This window comes from Nelumbo lutea, chromosome 1 (assembly GCF_056320005.1).
Source record: "Nelumbo lutea isolate HS-2025 chromosome 1, American lotus-T2T, whole genome shotgun sequence".
Classification (NCBI taxonomy): domain Eukaryota; kingdom Viridiplantae; phylum Streptophyta; class Magnoliopsida; order Proteales; family Nelumbonaceae; genus Nelumbo; species Nelumbo lutea.
In genome coordinates, this window is record NC_142684.1 from 149726776 (window position 1) to 149748498 (window position 21723).

The 21723-nt window shown below is 36.6% G+C and overlaps 1 protein-coding gene and 1 pseudogene across 1 annotated transcript; one reads left to right on the forward strand and one right to left on the reverse strand.

Moving 5' to 3' along the window:
• Positions 1-874: 874 nt before the first annotated feature.
• On the forward strand, positions 875-2580 carry LOC148878317 (pentatricopeptide repeat-containing protein At2g29760, chloroplastic pseudogene; annotated as a pseudogene).
• Positions 2581-6257: 3677 nt separating this feature from the next.
• Positions 6258-16941, reverse strand: LOC148878318 (protein STRUBBELIG-RECEPTOR FAMILY 8-like). The gene is made up of 16 exons (XM_088952879.1): positions 16458-16941; positions 16032-16164; positions 15820-15891; positions 15657-15722; positions 15487-15558; positions 15302-15373; positions 14484-14555; positions 14299-14364; positions 14154-14219; positions 13743-14065; positions 10924-11183; positions 9064-9335; positions 8822-8957; positions 8052-8191; positions 7770-7926; positions 6258-6668 (listed from the first exon to the last, which is right to left on the reverse strand). The coding sequence occupies exons 1-16, from the start codon at positions 16585-16587 to the stop codon at positions 6516-6518; spliced, it is 2190 nt and encodes a 729-aa protein (XP_088809005.1). The 5' UTR covers positions 16588-16941; the 3' UTR covers positions 6258-6515.
• Positions 16942-21723: the final 4782 nt, after the last annotated feature.

The window sequence follows — 21723 nt, forward strand, 5'->3', positions numbered from 1 at the left end:
CACTGTTTTCCATCTGTAAAAAATCAACGCCGGCAGCCAATATTTGTATAAAACCTGACCCATCTGTAAAAATCAACGCCGGCGACCATGATCGCGTCCTGGAACTACTCCTCTGTTCTGCTCACTCGTTCTGAAGCTCCACCGCAGCCACTGCGACTTACGGTATTGGTGAACCATCGCTCTCTCCCCTCTTCCTCATTCTCTTCCCTCTTATTCCCTCTTTGCTTACTCTCTCCCCTAGCTGGACTGGTTCTCTTCTGTAACCGGGAAACAAAGGTAGAGGATGAGTTGAACTGTCACCAACAAGAAGGAGAGGAAGAAGAGGAACGAGAAAGAGGGAGAGGAGGGAAGAGGAAAGAGAGAGAAACGGGATGAAGGAGAGACAGGAGAAAATGATAAAAGGAGACCGAAGGAGAAGGTGGGGACTGCTACAACCACTGGTTTGAGTTGCAGCGGCAGTGGCGGAATAGGACAGTGAACCGTAGTCTTGTAGCATCTCGTGACCAACAGAATATCCAACGGAAAAAAGCAAAAGACGCTGATTCTTAGACTTAGACGACAAAGGTTTTATTTTGAAAATTTGAAGAAGAATAAAAGGTAAAATAGTCTTTTTAAAAATTTAGCCCATTTACTAATCCAGGTGCAAATTCATTATTTATATAACCTCGTTTCGGCGCTAAACTGCATTTTTTTGTGTTGACTAATGAGTAAATCCATAGCCAGCAAGCTAATACTCAAGCACCCATGTCTTTCTTCTCTTCTCGAAGCTTGCACCACCATGGCGGCATTAAAACAAATTCACGCTCAAATTTTCAGATCCGGACTCTCTCTGGATAACCTATATTTAACCAAGATCCTTGAAACCATTAGCCATATGGATTCACCTAATTCCCATTACACCCGTCTTTTGTTCGATCAAATTCAGAAACCCAATACGTTCACATGGAACACTATGATCAGAGTTTATTCCAAAACAAGAGATTTTGAACTTTCAATTGCTTTATACAAAGAGATGATGCTGAAGGGGGCTAAACCCAATTGGATTACTTTCTCTTTTGTTTCCAAGGCGGCTGCTGATCTGGGTACCTTAGAGGTTTTATTGGGTCTTCATTGTCAGGTTCTCATTCTCGGGTTTTTTCTGATGTTTTTTTGTTGAATTCATTGATTCATGGCTACTCTGGCTGCGGACCTGTTGATTATGCAAGAAAGGTATTTGATGAACTACCCGAGAGAGATTTGATCTCGTGGACGGTGGTGCTCAATGGTTATGTTCGGAGTGGTCGTGCTAAAGAGGCTGTGGAGCTTTTCTTTCTCATGAGAGAGGAGCAAGTAATGTTTGACGAAGTCGTTGTTGTTGCAGTATTCACCGCATGTGCTCAATTGAGAGATTTACATCTGTCTAGGAGATTAGAATCTTTGGTTCGAGAATGTAAGGTTGGGTTTAACTCTTACATGAGCAATGCTTTGATTGATATGTACTCGAAGTGCGGGAGCATTATTGATGCCCGTAAACATTTCGACGAAATGGTAGACAAGGATGTGGTATCTTGGAATTCCATGGTCTCTGCGTATGGGAGGGCCGGCAACGCAGACGAAGCCAGGAAACTCTTCGACCAGATTCCAGTGAAGAATGAGATCTCTTGGAGTGCATTGCTTAATGGGTACGTGCAGAATGGTGCTTTCAAGGAAGCGCTGCTGCTATTCAGCGAGATGAAGGCTAAAGGGATCATCGCGAATGACACTGCAATTACAGGTGCTGTTACTGCCTGTGCCCATATGGGTTCTCTGGATTTAGGGCGACAGATTCACTCGAGCTTGGACAAAGAAAAGATCAAATCTGATGTTGTCCTCAGCACTTCACTTGTTGATATGTACGTGAAGTGTGGGTGTTTGGACACTGCGCAACAAGTGTTCAATGAAATCTCAAAGAAAAACCTAGTCTGTTACAATGTTATGATGTTAGGACTAGCAATTCACGGGAAAGCTTCAGAGTGCCTTAAGATCTTCTGCAATATGGCGAAAGGTGGGTTGGCACCAGATAGCACAACTTTTGTCGCAATTTTGTCTGCATGTGCTCATGCTGGGTGGTTGGAAGAAGGACAGAAGTGGTTCAGATTGATGACCACGGCCCATGGTATTGCTCCTCGAGCTGAACACGTTTCATGCATGGTCCATCTGATGGGAGGACTTGGATTTTTAGATGAGGCCCATGGTTTCATTAAGACTTCCTCCGTGAAGCCAGATGTGGTTATTTGGGGTGCTCTGCTTAGTGCCTGTAAAGTCCATGGTAATCTCAAGCTTGGCAAATTGGCCACACAACGGATTCTAGAGTTGGATCCATCTCATGGGGGTGCTTATATTCTATTGTCTGGAATGTTAGCTGCGGGTAACAAATGGGATGAAGTTATGGAAGTCCGAAAGAAGATGGAGATCGGAGTTGAAAATCGTCGTGGATGGAGTTGCATTGACCTTCAAGGAAATGTGCATGAGTTCCATGTCGGAAAGAGTTTTCACCCAGAAATTAAAGAGATTTTACCCGTTTTGGGTTCACTGAACATCCAAACAGCATTGTCAGGCTAATCTAGAAAACCAGACCTAATCATACAGAGCTAGAGGAAGTTTAAATAGCAGATGCTTGTAGATACCAAATTATGTGTAAACACCAACTTTAGATACACTATAAGTGACCCGTGCTCTGCATGGGCTTGAGTTAAAGAAGATGCCCATGTTACATTCAGCTTCTTAACTGACTTGGTTGTGGGTTTACTTAAATAGCCATATATTTAATTTTCTATTTTAAAAAATTCAATAACCCACAAACTCTACTACTCCTAGTAGTGAAAGACAGACATGTTCACAGGTTGAGCTGGGTTAGGGCCAGGCTTTGACTCTTTATTAACAAAAAATAATCAGGCCCGAGCCTAAGTCTAACCCCACCATCAGGCCTAGATCTTGAGCTCAAGTGCAGTCCTTATATAAAGCCTGAAGCCAATTTGGACAAATATATTATAATCAAGGTTCAAAGTATCAGAAACGCTTTGTGTATCGGAAGGGAAAATTTAAAAGACGTATCGGGATTCGTTTTGGATACGCATGGATACGAACAAAAAATTAAGATACGCATGAGAACACACGGAAATGTTATAAATACTCTAATAAATCATAAATAAACATCAATATCACTAAATATAAGACTTAAATGAACTATTTATACATAAAAATCATGTGTTTTAATGGGTTTTTATAAAAAAAAAAAACATATTATATTCAACAAACGGGAACAAAAACATATTATTTAATAAAATACTTAATTCAGTTCCAATCTTCGAGTTCCAACTTCAAATTTTAAATCTATTATAATTTACAAATTCAACATTTGAATCACATTATAATGTTTAAAAGTTAAAACTTTACATGAAGTCATGAATCACATAAAAGTTCAATTATTATATAAATTATCCAATTTTAAGTGTTAATGTGTTAGTAAATTAAATTTCAATTGTTATTATGAAAATTTTTATTTTTTAAATATTTTTTCGATTATTATCTAGTACAAATATCCAATTAGACAAATAATAACTGTTTTCATATTTTCGAGGCCACAATTATAATCACATTCAAATTATAGATTATCATGTGAAATATATCAATGCCTTTTATTTTGTATTTTTTAACTATTTTTAAATATTACTAAAAAATATTTTTAATTGTTTTAAACATTTTCCAAGTGTTATCTAATCCATTTAAGCAATTAACAATCATTGAATCAAATAATTATGTAAAATTTGTAATTATTGAATCAAACATTTTTCCGTATTTTTTAAATAATTATTTTGCATGTTTTATTCTAAAAGTTAAATAAATATTTTTTTTGGATGGCTTCATGGACATCTATTATTTTTATTCTAAAATTAATAATTATTTTGCATGTTTTATTCTAAAAACTAAATAATTATTTATTTTTATTCAAATAAATATTTTTCATGTTTTATTCTAAAAATAAAATTAAAATTAAAAAAAGTATATATGTAACAGAAAATTTGAATGAATTTATGGACATAATAGATGAAATACTTATTTTGCATATTTCATTCTATAAACTAAATAATTATTTATTTTTATTAAAATAATTATTTTTCATGTTTTATTCTAAAAATTAAACTAAATTTTAAAAAATAAATATGTAACAGAAAAATTGAATGAGTTTATGAACATAATAGATCATCCATATATTTATTGTAAATATTTATTATTAGAATTTTATCATAGCAAAAAATTAGAGAAATAAATAAATATTTATAATCTAAAAATAAAAAAAAAAAACAAATTAAAAATTTTCATATGATATTTCAATATATTGATGTCATTCTTAGCTCTACAAAATACTCAACCTATAGGGTTAGATCACAAAAAAACTGAAGAAATTATTTATATATTATATATAATTCTAAAAATTAAAAAATAGAAAAAATCAATTATTTAGAAGAAATTTAAATTGATCTATGGACATGATAGATCACCCATAGATCTACAACATAATCAATATTTAGCGGTAGATCACAAAAAAAAAAAAAAAAACTAAAATTTTCATTTCTTTCAGATTTTTAATATTCTAGAAAATTTTCAAATATTCACAAATATCTACATATAGGAGCAAAATAAATGGGATTTTTTGCACAAGAATAGCATATCAACATACACAAAGATGTTTCTAAGAATCCAAACTAAAAAAACACAAAAACATTGGCTAAGATTGTAAAAAAATTGAAAAAACATACATATTTTCGCTCATTTCTTAACAATTTTGAAAAACTTGTTGGATCTTGGAAATAGGCTGATACTCACCAAAATAGGCCGATACTCACTGAAACATTATCGATAAGGACACGATACATTTTCGGAATGACGAAAAGGAACGGTACTAAAGATTTGGTACCGTTCCCTGTGCCTAAACTTCAAAGATACGATATGTATCGGCTTATACGGGCCGATACATAACGAATTTTTGAACCTCGATTATAATATATTAATTATATATTATTAATAATGTATATTATATTTTTTTATTATATATAATATTATCGGGTTGGGCTCAGGCCAGGCTTATTTGAAAAAAGCCCAAGCCTAGTCCAAAAAATAATCGGACCTGATGTTTAGGGCCCAAGCTTGAGCCTAGGGCCAGTCCACCAGTCTATCAGCTACCTGACCAACATCTAATGAGCAAGTCTAGTGAAAAATAATGTCTAACCAACATCTAATGAATGGGTTCACAAAATTCTAATGAAGTCAGATTGAGTTTGTCAAGGAGAAAAAGCAAAGTATACATTGTATCTCTTTTTTTTAGGACACATGGATTCTTTGTCTATCTATGTAAAATGGGCACATATCCAAAGTTCCAAACACGGCATGGTGGCTGTATTGGGAGGAATAGATACCAGTCAAGCTAAGCTGAATATTAGACTATTCAAGCTCAGTTTGACAAGAAAGCAAGCCTTGAATGGAATTGAGCTTGCTTGACACTTGATTTGACACTTCATGTCAAAAATTATTTTCTTATTATACATCTAAAAAATAAATATATTACATAAATTAAGCTTATGAGCTTCATGTTGACAAATTACAAAAAACACTCTATCAGAAGAAATGTAGGTATCCAGGTAAATTCAACAAAGGTTAAGTTAATGTAGGCTGATCAATGGTATGGAGGGTAGAGGCACGAATAAGATTAGCATCTTATCCACAAAACATGGCAATAGTATAGAACCGAAGGTTTTAAATATCGACACAACGGGCCAATATGCCGATAGGGCATATCAGCCTGTATCGATGCTTTTTTGATGATTTACTTTTTTTTAAAAAAAATTTTTTTTTTTTTGAAATCGGTTTAGAAGAATCAGTTTAAAGCCTTTGAACCAGTAACTGACCCGATATAACCCCCGTAGGGACGTATCAGAAAGCCACTGACTCGATATGTATCAATCGATACAGACCGATATGTGTTGTATAGACCATAATATATTGCATCTGATGATCAAGTAGTTTTTATTATGTATTTCTTATTTTCAGTTTCGTGTAGGATTAGGTTAGCGTGTCCGACGGGCAGGGGCGGGATCTGAGTCGGGCCTGGGAACTAAAATGCTACCAGACACCATCATAACCAAGTTGCCGATCAAAGGAATCTTTGACCCTGTATATTCTGAAAATCATGCTTTAGTCAACGATGTTATTTTACTCGAAAGTATGCAGAGACCAGAGTGTACATCCGAAGGCTCCAATAAAACTTAGATATAACCGAGCGGCTTTTGTTATTAAAATATACATCTTTTGGTTTGCATATTGGAACATTTGTTCATCGCTGTCTGCTCATCCATCTCACTGAGATCACGATCACCCCATCTCTGTCTTCGACCATTTGTTGTTTCTTCTTCATTTGCACTAAACTTTTGAATGTTTGTATACAAAATTGCAAATGCCACATGCTACCCACGTGGAATGGTTGCTGAGATACTTAAAAATTAAAATGACATCTCGACAGCCTCATAGTCTGGCATCTTATGGATGAAACCCGAATCATCACTTGATCGTCTCTTGACTACGCTTGCTCTTTGCATCAAACGGACCAGTGCTTGAACAACTTCGGACATGGGAGGCCGAAACTCTGGCTCAGGCTACAGAAAAGTCAAAACCATGATTAGATTATGATTTGGACAATGAGATATCAGATAGTCTAGTTGGTGGAGTCTTGGAGTTGGAGATAATGAGGCAAAGAGAAGAAACATAAAAATGAAAAGATACTGTAAAGAAGTATTTAAAAGGAAATTTAATGCTTAATTTGCCAAAGAAAAATTCGGATTTGCTCCTCAGACCTCAGCGCATCGCAACCATGCATTAAGAACATCTTCCCATGAATGACGACATTAAGTACCAAAGATGTTTTTAATACAGCTGCGATGCACTGTGAGGTTGGTTTGAGGCGCACTGAGGAACAAATCTGATCGCCAAAGAAGGGAAACTGTAGGATGAATCTCAAGGACCTTTTTTCTGCACTCGATATAAACGTCTTGGGAGCATTCCACTGACAAACGCATAGTCAGGCTTAACAAAAAAAAAGAAAATCAAACCTTAATACAGAGTTTGTTATGTGTCCAGTTCGGCAGTGGGGTTCCTAATGATGTTTGTGCCTTCATTCAAGTAGCAAGGTTTATTCGTCAACCTCTCAAGTTCACAACTGTCCTCACTCCTCTGTATTCACTACTCCCCTAGCACTAAACCATTTTTTCATCCAACCTAGCTTTCTATATACAGCGGGCAGTAATTTTCTCCTTGGGCTACAGCCTACAATTCTACAAATCCATAACATCCACAAACCTTGATATCAAGTCACTAGTGGAACACGACGTGACAGAAACCAAAAGTTACAACTTCGAGTTGTTAATAGAACTGTCTTTTGTTCAGAATGATCATAGTATTTGCACAGATATCTTCTATCATGTGTCAAGGCTCAGTTTGGAAGGAGTACAAAATCTTGTATTTTGTATCTATTTGTACTGTACATATTTGTATTTGTACTCTTTCCCAACTGAGGAGTGTTTATACAGAGCAGAAATGATTTTTTTTTTCATTTAGTAAAATGATCTGGTAGAAATTAAAGTCACACCAAGTGTCATGAATGTAGAGATGAAGATGTTTAGAGTAAGAACACTCAGGAATTCTCATGTAAATGGTATATTGAAATATCATTGAACTCTTCAGCAGAGAATTCATCATACCTGAACACATAAGGCAATGATATCGGCAAAGCGTGAGAGGGACTTCGCAGGGTACATGCCATTTAGTGCAGGATCAACCATTTTTGCTAAAGCATCAATATCATGAAGTTGAGGAGTAGCCCATCTGACAAGAGACTGTTCTGATCTTACCCTCGAACTAAACTTGGAGAATACAAGAGAGAGAGAGAGAGAGAGAGAGAGAGACCCATCAACAGATTGAAGAAAGCATGAAGATAATTCCAGAACAAACTTGGCCATGCAATGATGTTGGGTGAAATTTACCTATCCAGTGGCTTCCGACCTGTCAACAGCTCTAACATCACTACTCCAAAGCTATGCACATCACTTTTTACAGTGTAAATTCCGGACATGGCAAACTCAGGAGCACTATAACCAAATGAACCAACCATCTGAGTTGAAACCTGTCAAATACAATGATGGAATTTAAACTTCTGCAGACATTACTTCAGAAAGTCATAAGTCATTACTTTGGAAAGTCATAAATAATCAGTAGGTAAAACCATCAAATGGTTAACCCTCAAATAGACTCATCCAAGAGTTTTTCTCAAATGTTAAGGTCATTATGTCATTGTAAACAAAGATGTAAAGCTGAGAAATATGTATCAAGGGTGTATCTATAATGACCAGGTACAGATATGGACACAGACACAGATACTGAATATGGATATGATTCTCCATGTCCTAAAATGCTGGACACAGACACAAGTATGGGATCTCAGATATGTGTTCAAGTATGACGTTTAGTTTTGAAGCTAAATGTCATTTCTAAAGATTTATGTCTTTCCACATTTAATTAATTTCTAAGATGTGCAGATTTCTTCATAGTATAATTTGTTTAAACATACCATTTTACATATTCTAAAAGTGTCAATGCTATAGAGTGCATCTAGAAGCATTTAACTATCCATGCAGTATCCAAGTATCATATCCTACAAGTTTTGTATCCAACACTAGTACACTAGGCATATACAGGTATCCAGGTATCATATATAGCCATCATGGACAACAATGTCTAGCGCCACTTATCTTACCTGCCGCTCAGTGTTCGGTGTCAAGGCAGCCAGCCCACAATCAGATAAGTGGGGGTTGAGCTCTTCATCAAGTAAAATGTTTGCTGACTTGAAGTTTCTATGTACAACTGAAGGTAGACATACTTCATGCAAATACCTAAAGAGAAGATTTCAAGATTTGGAAATGGAACTTTCAACAACAATATACAAACCACACAATAAATAAATAATTAAATATCCAAAAAAAAGAAAAGGAAACTTACTCCAAGGCCCTAGCTGTGCCAAGTGCTACCCTAACACGTGCATTCCATGTGAGTCTCTTGCTGCCATCATCAGAAAAGTGCAACATATCATGCAGAGTCCCATTGCTAATGTATTCATAAACAAGAAGACGCTGCCCATGCTCCGTGCAGTACCCCACCAAAGTGGTAATATTTTGATGCCTCAAGCGTGACATGTTTGAGACAGCTTCAAGAAAATTATCTTCCTCCTGTAATGACAGTGCTGCACTGTCAATCTTTTTGATAGCCAGTACCTAGATCACCAAACACATTGCAGTCAATAGGTTATTGCTTGAAAAGATGAGCTACAAGAATTGTAAGTAAATGAAAGAGAATGGAATTGATTGTAAAGAAAAATAATCAAGGACAAAGATCGAGAAAGCATGAAGTAATTCAAAATTAGTTCAGATGATACAAAGATCAGCAAATTCTTTAACCAATTCACTTGCTAGGGAGTGAACTGTAAGACAGGAACTATTTTGGCGGCCAAAACCCCTGGGTAAGGGTTGTAATTCTTCAGATATTTGAGCTTATTTTCCTGTGGATAGTGTAAAATGTCAGGACTAGCCCTCACTAACTCTAATCTTATTCGTTTTATTCATTCTTTTGTATAGCTGTACTTATCTTCTTCTCTATATCTTATTGCTGATCAGTTACCAATAAAAATGTCGCTAGCTACTTATTGCCTTTTATTTATTTTATTGGCAGTGACAAGTAGCTTGGGCTTAACCAGTGACATCAAACTGGGGCATATAGCACTACCATTGCCAAAGTTGAATTTCATATGAAGTAATCAGCTTCTACAATATTGCATAAACACACACAAAAATCCGCAAATAAAATTGCTTCCAAAACAATGCAGAACCACACTGGCTTCTTTTAATGTGCCCTTGGTTGCATATTTTTCCCTGCATTTAGGGATGTCAATGGGTCAGGTTCAGGTCAACCCACACCTGACCCAAAGACATTCCAATCCAACCCAATCAATTAGGACATGATTACTGAACCTGACCCAACCCTATAGGGTCACAACTGGTTCCAACCTGAATTGATCTGTGAACAGTAACCCTATTCTTAGTGAAGGTTACATTTATAAGTTTTTCAATGTTACTATGTCACTTGTCATTGAAATTCATGAATATTTTATTGTAAATATCTGTCATCTGGTGTATATTCGCAAAGGGTTATGATAAAATAATTTTAGGTTTCATTTAAAGGGAAAAACATAACTTGAAGTCTTCTCCTAACAAAGAAGAGAGAATTTTGTGGAAGAATATCACCAAAGCATCAAAACTAGAAATATTAAGTTATTAACACTGACAACATGAGTTAACAAAAATTGTGGTGGGTCTCCTTCAACCTAACCTGATGTGGATTGTGGACCAGGCCCACTTGACCTGAACCTGACTAGAAACCTAATCAAGGTTGACTAGAACCCAGGTCAAGGCAGCTTTACCATTTAACCCAACCCATTGACATCTCTGCCTGCATTTACCAATTTTCCTTCATGTTTCCCTGTTACGTAACCAAAGAAGTTTCATCTTGAGCATAAAAGAAAATGTGTTATTCAATCAACAAAACAAAGGAAAGGATAGAACATATGTACTAAAGGAAGAAATGGCATAAAATGATAGAAGATGTGGAAGGATAGTTGAAATGAAAGTGGAAGAGGAAGACAACTATGTTTTCAAACTTAGCTCCAACCATTTGCTATTGTCACATCAAATTATTGACTATTATTAAGTATTGTGTAACTTGTTTCCTAGAGGCTCTTCTATGATCAATTCTAGAGAGAACAACAAAATGCAAAAAGAAAATTACCAATGAAGAACAACTCATTACCTTTCCATTAGGGAACTCTCCTCTGTAAACACGACCAAGGGAACCTTCACCAATAAGGTACTCCTGACTAAAGCTGTTTGTTGCTGTTTGAAGAGATGCCACAGTATAAGGAGTAGCAGTAATAGGTGATTTTACCCTCTTAATAGATCCATTTTGCCCATATACCCTGTCAGCTACCATTTTTTCTGCAGGTGGGGGCTTCAAATCTGTAACGCTAGCCATACTTCTGAACTTTTCCTCTTGAAGCCGTGTGTTAATTACTACAAAATCAAAAGGCGGGAAAATGTCAGGATGCATGTCATGAGAGAGTTTTCAGCATCCTAACCTTTTGAAAATCACCATTTGTGTTTAGAGTTCCAGTTTTAATATGATAGATTGATTAAAATTTGTAGTTTTTTCCCTTAATCAGATAATGTCCAAATTCATTCACAATATAACATTCTACCAATTTCCTGGTATCTACAATGGTGACAAGTTGCACATTTTTATGTTGCATAGATACTTTAAGAATGCTGTTTTTTTTATTGTTAGCTTTGATAGAAAGAATAAAGAAAATGGTAATAGTACACAAGGTATGAATGTGCCTGGCACCCCAGAGTGATTTAGGTTAGGATTTATTCCTAAGCCAAACATTTTCAATTTTACAAACAATCACCCATGATCCCCCACCATTGCAACCCCCCAAAGAAGCCGGTTTCTGTTTGCTCCCTACTTTGCCAAGGAATTGGCAAAGGTATTCACTGATTGCCGAGTCCAACTCCAAGTGAAGGATGTTCTTACCTGTATAATCAAACTTCCTACCTCCCTTAATATACAATGTACTTTAAGACTGATATATCTTTATGTCAGCATTTACCTTTTCAAAATAATAAAGATAGTGCACGCAAATGTCTAACTACAGACTTTTAAGTGAGTAAAGACCCTAATTTCAAGACTTTGGTTATCATAAAACTTCTTAGTTTCACCCATAGATAAGAACTATGGAACAAAAGTTACATAGCTATCCCTAAAGGCTCCAATTTCTAATTGCCAAGGCCAGTGTTTCTAATTGTCATTCCTACACTCACAGGTGAGTCTCATTTTGTGGGGTGCACCTTACCTGACTTGCTTCCATATTTTGATGAATTATAAACAGGTAGGCCTCTTTAGGACTTGAATGTACAAGGTTACAACTTTCATGTTAATAACATGCTGCCAAATGAGATCCAAAAAAAAAAAAAAACTGCAAATTGAACCAACAGGCTTACTGAGATATATTACTTCTTTCAGAACTTAGATTTGCATATTCTTGTATATTAAGTTTTTTTTTTTTTTCTTTGGCTTCTTTTTTAAAGTGGCACCACATTTCATTCAAGCATGTGTAAGCCTTGTTACTTATGCCTCAAGCTCTAGGAATCCCTTGCAGTTACATTTCTCACTTCCAAAACACTGGCCAAGGCAATGTCTCTCCTTTAATCTAGAAGCCTCTTCTTCTTAAAGAGTTAAAGAGCTATTGCCTATTGTCAGTCCTGTCTATACTGGGTCTTGGGAGGGGTGGACTACTGGACTGGATATGGACCTAAACCTTGGCAATTTCTTGCACTTAGTAACCGCTTTAAGAGTCAAAGAAGTAGGATTAGGTTGGAATTTGGGTAAGCAAAACATACACTGCAGATTGTCTAAAAGCATTAGAGAAAATCAAAAAGCATCCTCCCAATTGAACATCTCAGGTTATTCTCTTGTAGGTCATGTGTCTGGAGACTCTTGTTATGAAGCAAGTGAACAGAATGGAAATGAATCGGGGCACCACTTTCTGAACTGCTTGAGTAAGCCCCAGCTGAATATTCCGTATCTTTCATTCTTTCTTGTTGTTATTAATTAAAAAAGCTAATTCTATGGCGTGAGGCTACAGGGCTCATAAGAGGTCTGGACCCTAGGCCCATAACTTGCCACATAATGCATATTCACACAATTGGATCCAGCATTCAATGGATTTCACATATAGATCAATTGGGCCAAACATAAAGCAATATCAAAATATTGTGTTTGAAATTTGAACTGTAACTGTATAGTTTTGAATGATAGACAAAAAGCTCCTAATATGAGGCATAACATCAAATTGTTAAAGGTCAATTCTACTCTCTGAACTGGAAATCACCTAAGCATGGGCCATGAATACAAGTCTTACCAGCGTGCAAGAATTGGCAAGTTTTAGAGGTATTATACCACAAACATGAATGTGAAGGACCCAAGACATTCCTATTTCCCAAAAGATAAGAGTTTGCCTAGTAATACAAAGCCAAAAAAGACAATGCCCTAATGAATAATATAGGAATGTCAGTTATTGTAGTTGATGATCTCTAAACACTTGTTAAAGCTACTTTCAAGAGTTATGTGTTGTATCATGAACACTCGTATCAACACTTCAACTTCCTAAGAATAATATGAAATCAAATTCATGGTAGATTTACAAAATATTCAATTAAATATTAGAAATTCTTAAATATTCCAATATGTTAGAATAGGCAATTGACTGAAATGATCTTTTGAGAAAAGGTACAAGTTGCTTTAGCCTTAGGACGTGGTTGTAAAGGACAACTAATAAATTCTCCTTTAAGACATAAATAACATCAAAAGGACATCAATATTGCATGCTTTACATGTTAGGTTGGATCTCAAGCTAATATTGGATGGGGGTAGAAGCACAAATCATATAGAATTTCAGACTAAAGTGTAATCAATCATCCTTGTGTGGACAATAAGGTGAGATTGTATTTGAGAAATGAGGAAATTTACTATCAATAAAAAGAAAGTAGAAAACATGTGGAAGAATAAAGTACCTGTATCTGTGCCAACCGGTGTTCCTGTAGAAGCTCTTGCACTACTTCCTTTCTCATTTTTGCCCTTCTGAAGGCAAAAGATTAAAGCCAGCAATGCACAAAGAGCCACCAATATTGAACCAAGAATTATACCTATTAAAGGTCCTGCCGCCAAACCCTTCTTACCATTTTGATTGTCACTGGATGCCCGTCTGCCAGATCCCCGTGGTGAATGTGTGCCTAATCCAGAATGGTTATGATGATTATGTGATCTACCAGGGGGAGGTGAGGTATATGGCGGTGGAGGAGGAGCAGGACCATTCTCAAATGAGTTCCCGTCATATCTGTTTTATTGTAATTGTTTAAATTAAAAGAAAAAAAAAAAGTAAACATACCAAAACGAATATGAATGAAACAATGCTAATAGCTTACATAAAACTTGGGATTGAGGCAAATTCCCACGGTATCCAGCCAGTAAAATGGTTATTTGCAACATTTCTGCCAAAAACTAGAAAATGTCAAAATAACAATCATAGAAAAAGCAAACACATTATTAAAAGAAAAGGATGAAGCTTACAGATTATCAAGAGGAAGATCTGCTAGAAGATTAATTGAACCAGTTAACTGGTTGTTCTGCAAATACCTGACACCAATTCACAAGTCATGAAATTTGGGAAAACAAAATAGAAATCTGCAAATCTAATCCCAAAAGTTGACTTCTTAGTCCTACACTCCTGGTCAAATATCAAAATCTAAACTCACAGAGTAGAAAGGTTGGACAAAGAACCAAAGGAATTAGGAAGATTTCCACTGAAGTTGTTGAAAGAAAGATCCCTGCATCCATGAAAATGTCAAATGTTCAATGATGACTTTTTTTTTCAGAAGGAGCAGGTACTTAAAGCCATAAATGCAAAACTAAAGAAGTATAATAAATATGATGCACACAGATACCATAAATACATTATATGAATCACTTCATTTCTCTACAAAGGCATAGATTTGTATGGATACCAGAAATACATTTACAACTGTTACCACATGATCCTCTTATAGCATAACTTTATAAAGTTATGTTTTACATGTCTTTAACTGTTTTGTTAAGATGCAATAACTCCAAGTATATCTCTGAAAAAAAATGTCTGAGCATAAAGTAAGGTAAACGACTACTGGTTGATGCATCAAATGTGCAGCTAATTTCAGAAAACACATACTGAGGAAGATTATTTTGAGAAGGAAAGGCAGTTTCAATACTTGACCTCCAATAGAATTTTCAAGTGGTATCATGCAATTGTTATACAGAATTCCTAATAGCTAATGCTTTCCAGAGTTTGTGTTTCTATTCTTCTAATGGCACTCATGACAACCATCATACCAAACATTAAACTGAACGATATCTATCCATAACAAGAATACATCACAGCTGTTGGCCTCTAAAAAAGAGAGATAAAACACAGAGCCCCTTAGCAACGCAATGTTGTAACAAAGGTTGTTATTTACAAGTCCACGATTGTGAAGAAGCAATGAGCAGGAAAGAATGAAAATTAAGGGAGAAAAAAAAGAGCTAGAATGAAATATCTTACAAAACTGAGAGACTTTGAAGATTTGCAAATATATCACCGATTGACTGGGAAATTGAGTTATGGCCAAGGTTCCTATAATCAAAGAGTTAAAGTAAGGCCGCAGCATTAGGATTTCAATGCCCACATTGTAATCCAAATAAAGATGAGCATATTAAATACAACAGCACCCAAAACAAGACACTTACAGGTAATTGAGCGAAACCATAGTAGAAATGGAGTAAGGAAGATTCCCACTTAAGTTATTATTGGCAAGATTTCTGCGTAGTACAAAAAGAAAACATTTGAACATCAAATAACCAACAACTTGCAAGCAGACAAGAAAAGAATAAGGAATATTTAAATGATTGAACATTACAGGCTCGTAAGATTTGGAGGTAATTGGTATGGAATTGAATCGTGAATGTTGTTGCCGCTTAAATCTCTAAAATAATAATAAAAAGGAACAATTAGTCAAAATAAAAGGTTAAAATTTCAGTATGCCAAAAGCAGAAATAGAAATAAGGGACAGATTTGCTCACAGTGCTTTCAATGAAAAAAGACTCGAAAGCATGTATCCTAAGGTTCCATTGAGTCCAAGCCCGGAAATCTGACTGTTTAGAGTCACCGAAAAAATAGAAAAATGAAGTAACATAAATAAAAATAATTGATTGAATAAAAAGTACCTTAATAGTTACATCAAATTCAGTGATGGAAAAAAAAAGGATTAAATGCATGAAAAATACAAACTCACATGGCAACAACGGAAGACCATTGACAAGTAACGCCCTTCCATGATTCTCCACATGGATCACCAGCATTTGATTTCCACCCGGTTAGCAGAGGAGAACTATTCAATGAACTGTATAGAACCTGAAGAGCTTGAACTGCAATCAGACACCGATGTTTGAGTCCCCGTAAAATGACAAAAACTCGATTTATATAAAAGAATGAAAAGAGACAGATGTACAGGCAGACAGAAAACGAAACAGATAAGATCGGCAGAGACAATTATAACTCCTCTGCTTCCTCCATTAATAAATAAAAACCTCGCTACTGAAACATTGGGCTTCAAACTAGGCAATATCATCTCATTTCCGAATTAACTTCATCGAGACGGGTAGACCGCAAGTTGAAGATAAACGAATAATCCAACCACTAAAAGAAGAAGAGAGATTACCATCAGAAGAATCAGTAGCCGAACGAACGAGAGGCAGAGTGAAAATGACAGTGAGTGCCACTACGGCAATAGCATAAGTTACAACGAAGAAATGAGAGGTGGATAGCGAGGTCCCTCTATTCATCCCCATTTTGATTTACAGTGCTTTAGAGATGACGCTGTGTTCTTCCACCGCACATGCAAGACAATCGGGGGAGAACAGACGAACAGAAGAAGTTGGGAAAGATCAGATCTTCTTCTTCCTCTCTGGTTTTCTCCATTAAACAAGAGAGTAAAGATTCGACCGTGTCGAGAAGGATGACTGAGAAGGAGAGAGGGTGTCGGCAAAAGTGGGCTGAAAGGCAGGAAAGAGTAAAAATATAAACAGCGAAGAAAATAATTAAGGTCAGAGGTTGGAAACTCGCAAGTAAGAGCACTGTGGCCCTCTCTCTCTCTCGTCTCGTCTCGTCTCGCAGACGCAGAGTCCTTACTCCACCTGAAAGTGTATCAATAGCACGAATGGCGCATTTAAATGCGGTACAGAAGTACAGAAATGCCCTTGGTGGCGACTGATTATTATGTGGAAGCCATTATTAATTTCTTCCATTAATGGGGACTGGAGAGTGGAGTCAATGACTGAATGGCAGGAAGGTTAGGAAGCAGTAGGAACCATGAGAAAATGACTAAAATGTCCACTTGCGTAAGTTTGCGATGTTGTGAATCTTGTGATGTGGTCTGGTTTCCTTTTTTCCTCGTCCGTGGACGGTAGAACTCTCCGTGCTTTTTCTGACCGTAGTAGCGCGTTACGGTAGGGGCTGGTCACTAGTGAAATGTATTAGCTGTAGAGCTGTTGACTGTTGTAGCCAGCCTAGTACACTGTGGCTTCGAGTGGGGGCCCAAATAGAAAAGGACATAGATCATACTTTCCTGGAGTCATCCATGCAAAATTGCAAATAATAGGTGTGAAGGCCCATTAGTAACGATTAAAAAAAGGACCATAAATAGTAATATAACGATTAAAAGGTACATACGTTAACACTATTGCAAATTTGCAATTCCACATTTTGTTACTACTACTATTCTCTTCATGTTCAGCGGTGCTGGTTGATGGTTGAAGCCCACGTTTGAACCCATGTTCTAAGGCCCACAATTAAGAAAATAGCAAAAATAAATAAAATATTTAACGGCCATACTTTTATTTATTAAAAGCGTAAACTTATTCCGGACATAAAGTGAAAAATGTCCTTAGAAGGGAGTCATTCCACTGTCCTTTCCCTAGATCTACGCTGGAACTCAATCTGTGTAGGAAGTAAATTGATTTGGGATTATTTCTAATTTTCTACATGCGGTAGCTAAAAGTTGTTGGACCAATCTGGGCCCACATGTTTCCCACCTACTCCTCCTCAATTGCTGGCTTTCGGCCTGAAGAGTGAAGACCTCTGCCCGCAGGGAAGATATGAAATAAATAAATAGGTAATTGCTTTGCTTATCCTTCCTTCGATGTGGTGGGCCAGGTCACAATACCCATCTAGGCCCCTACTTAACATACGATAAAGTAGAATTGTAGGCTTTCCGTTTTTCTATGAATATGCCGTTTGGAATTTCATGATTCTTCTGTTATTGATTAGGGATGTCAAGGGATTGGATTCGACACTAGTTTGTCTCAATCCTATCCCTCCCATCCTCACACCTGAATCCAACTCCATAGTAATATATGTAATTATCCGTCAGGTCCTGTAAATCAAGGTTTTTAAAACCGAATGCGACAACGAAGGTCCGGTTCCTGCTTAAACGGATCGATTATTCGAACTGAACGGGCCTATTTACATGACCAAGCCTGACCGAGGTGCGGGTCGGGCCGGGCTGAGTCATCGGACTATCCGGCCTATGAATAGGTCTAACTTTGATAAAAAAAATAAAAACCAGCCAAAATATTAGATAGTTCGAACAATTTAACTGCCCAAATCAACGGTTTGCAAATCAAATCAATGTTTTTTTTGCAAAATAACGGTTCTGGGATAAGATGGTGACCAGTTCCTGGTTTTTCCAGTCTGGTCTGGTCCAGTCCGGTTTTAAAAACCATGTTGTAAGCTATGCTTGATTTGAAGGAAAATGTAGGAAAACCTTTACAAGGTTTGTAAAGGTTCCCTACTTTTTCCTTCAAATCAAATACAGTCGTACGATTCAACGTGATGGGATCTTTTCTTTATAGAACGCTCCTCATACCAATCTCACAATCATATCCCACCTTGTATTGGGAATATCTCCTATGAATAATAACATATGAGTATAGGAGATATTCCCAATGTGTGGATAGAATTTGCTGAGGCTGGTGTGAGGGGTGCTTATGAGGAGGAAATTTAGACTTGGGCTTAACTCGGTATTGATCCACCCATAAATGTCTTAACTATATAATACAGTTTGATAACCAAAGTTCTATTAATTTAAGATGGAATATAGATTATGGTATCCATGTAAACTTGTTCATGGACTCGGTAGCCCAATTGGTTGGCCTCGTCTAAACTATTCAAAGTCAAGCTTAGACATGAATTTAGACATGTGGCTTGGTTTGGGGCCCAAAACACCAAGCCTGACTTTTTTGTAGGTTGACCTTGGGTTTTTTTAGAAAAGCATGGCTCGAGCCCAAGCCCAAATTGGAGTTATATTGTATAACAGAAATATATTTTATATAATAAAAATAATGTGTATATATATACAAATATGTTTTTTCTTTGTTCATCTTCTCTTTTTTGAAATCATAGTGAGATCTTTCATTATATTTGGGCTTTGAGGTCTTTTAATATAAACAAAATGGTTTTTATGGAATAAAAAAGAAAATTCATTTCCCAATTTTTTGGTCGAGCTTCAAGCTTGGGCTTAGACCTAGGGGCAATGATCGGGTCAAGCTCGAGCTTGGCCTAAATGTGTTCTATTAATACATAGACAGAGCCCGACACAAACTCGGCCCAGCCCAACTCGTGAATAAGTCTAGCTCCAAGGTACTTCTCCATAGTGAAAGAAGAAAAACCAAAATAAATATGAAAATCAATCTTAAACTTTAGGAAAAATCAATGACGCTAGAAAGACATGATACTAGAACAACTTTGTCCAATCACCCCCCCCCCCGTTAATTTTTTTATGAAAATCCACCTGATTGATACCACTTTTGTGATGCTGGTTGATTGGTTATAAGTTCTTTCAATATCACATCTTTCGGCATCATAGTTGTCGAAATACGTTAGTTCTCCTAGTAGTTTATTACATTTTCCTATTCTTTAGTGTTGTAGGGGCACTATTATAATTTCTCCCCTCTTTTATTTTAAATTGGGTCGCCCTAATATAAAAGGAAAAGAGAGCTAGAGCCGCTAGTTGTATGTTTTGAATCCAAACATCCTTCTCTCTTCTCTCTTCCTATTCTTCCTTCTTCCTCTCTTCCTCTCCTTCTCTAATATCTCAGACTTGAAAACATGGTATCAGAACATGCCTTTTGAGATCAGAAAGAGTGCGATAAAGTTTCCTTTTTTGGACTCTTCTTGCTGTGAATCAAATCTAATCAAGAAGCAGATCAAACTGATCTAAAGGGGTTTCAACTTGTCTTCTCTTCTTCTTCCCTAGTCATGTGCCAAGAAACCCTTAAAAGGAAGGAAAAAACTAATGCTGCAAAGATAAATCTATCTTCTGTGGATTGAGTGATCCTTTCTTGTACCCAAGTAAGTGGTTTTTTTGGAGGTCTAGATGACCTAAAACTACTAAGTTTCCTTGAACTTTGGATCGTGTGATCCTTATTTCTTTTACCCAGTCAATTGGGCGGTGTAGGTTGTGGTTACATCAATATGCTTCAATCTATTATGAAATGTTGGATTCTTACCAAGATGAATAGCACTCTGACTATCACAATATAAGACATACCTCTTTTGAGTGAAACCAAGCTCATGCACAAACTTTTTCATCCACAGCAACTCCTTACATGCTTCAGTAATAGCGATGAACTCAGCCTCAGTCGTAGACAATGCAACACACTTTTGCAACCTAGACTGCTAGGCCACAGCTCCCCCTGCAAAGGTAATCAAATAACCAGAAGTAGACTTTCTAGAATCAACATCCCCAGCCATGTCTGAATCTGTAAAACTACAAAGAATAGGTTTCCCAATTCCAAAACATAGTTTTAAACTAAAGTACACCGGAGATATCTCAATATCCACTTCACAACAGTCCAATGTTCTCTACCTGGATTGGACAGAAAACGATTAACAACACCAACTGCATGAACTATATCAGGCATTGTGCAAACCATTGCATACATTAAACTTCTTACTACTGATGCATAAGGAATACGTTGCATTTCTCCTTTTTCTTTATCACTAGAAGGAGCTTGACTAATACTAAGCTTAAAGTGTAAAGCAAGAGGTGTACTTACCACTTTAGCCTTATCCATATGAAACCACTGAAGTATTTTCTCAATATACTTCTCTTGAGATAACCACAACTTCTTGGCCTCTCTGTCACGAGTAATCTGCATGCCAAGTATATGTCTTGCTGGTCCCAAGTCTTTCATTGCAAAAGACTTACTAAGCTCATTTTTCAACCTGTCAATTCTAGAACAGTTATGACCAACAATCAACATGCCATCGACATAGAGCAATAAAATGATGAAGTCATTATCAGAAAACTTCTGCACAAAAACACAATGGTTTGAGGTTGTCTTCTTGAGTCCCTATTGGATCATAACAAACTCAAACTTCTTGTACCATTGTTTCGGGGCTTGTTTCAACCCATATAGACTTTTCTTCAATCTGCAGACATAGTCTTCTTTATCCTTCACCACGAAACCTTCTGGTTGCTCCATGTAAATTTCCTCCTCCAAATCACTGTGAAGGAAAGCAGTTTTTACATCCATTTGCTCAACCTCTAAATCAAGACTGGCTGCCAAACCAAGAACAACTCAGATAGAAGACATTTTGATAACAGGCGAGAAAATCTCCTCTAAGTCAATTCCCTTTTTCTGACGATAGCCTTTGACAACTAATCTAGCTTTGTATCGTGGATTAGAAGTATTCTCCTCAGTCTTTAACTTGTAAACCCACCTTTGCAAAGCTTTCCTGTCCTTAGGCAACTTGACTAGCTCAAAAGTATGGTTGTCAACCAAATATTTTATCTCATCATTCATAGCGGCAACCCATTCTTTCTTGTGCTCAAACTCCATAGCCTCTTTGTAGCAATCAGGTTCTCCCCCATCAGTGAGAAGTACATATTCATTAGACGAATAGCGAGTGGAGGGAATATGCTG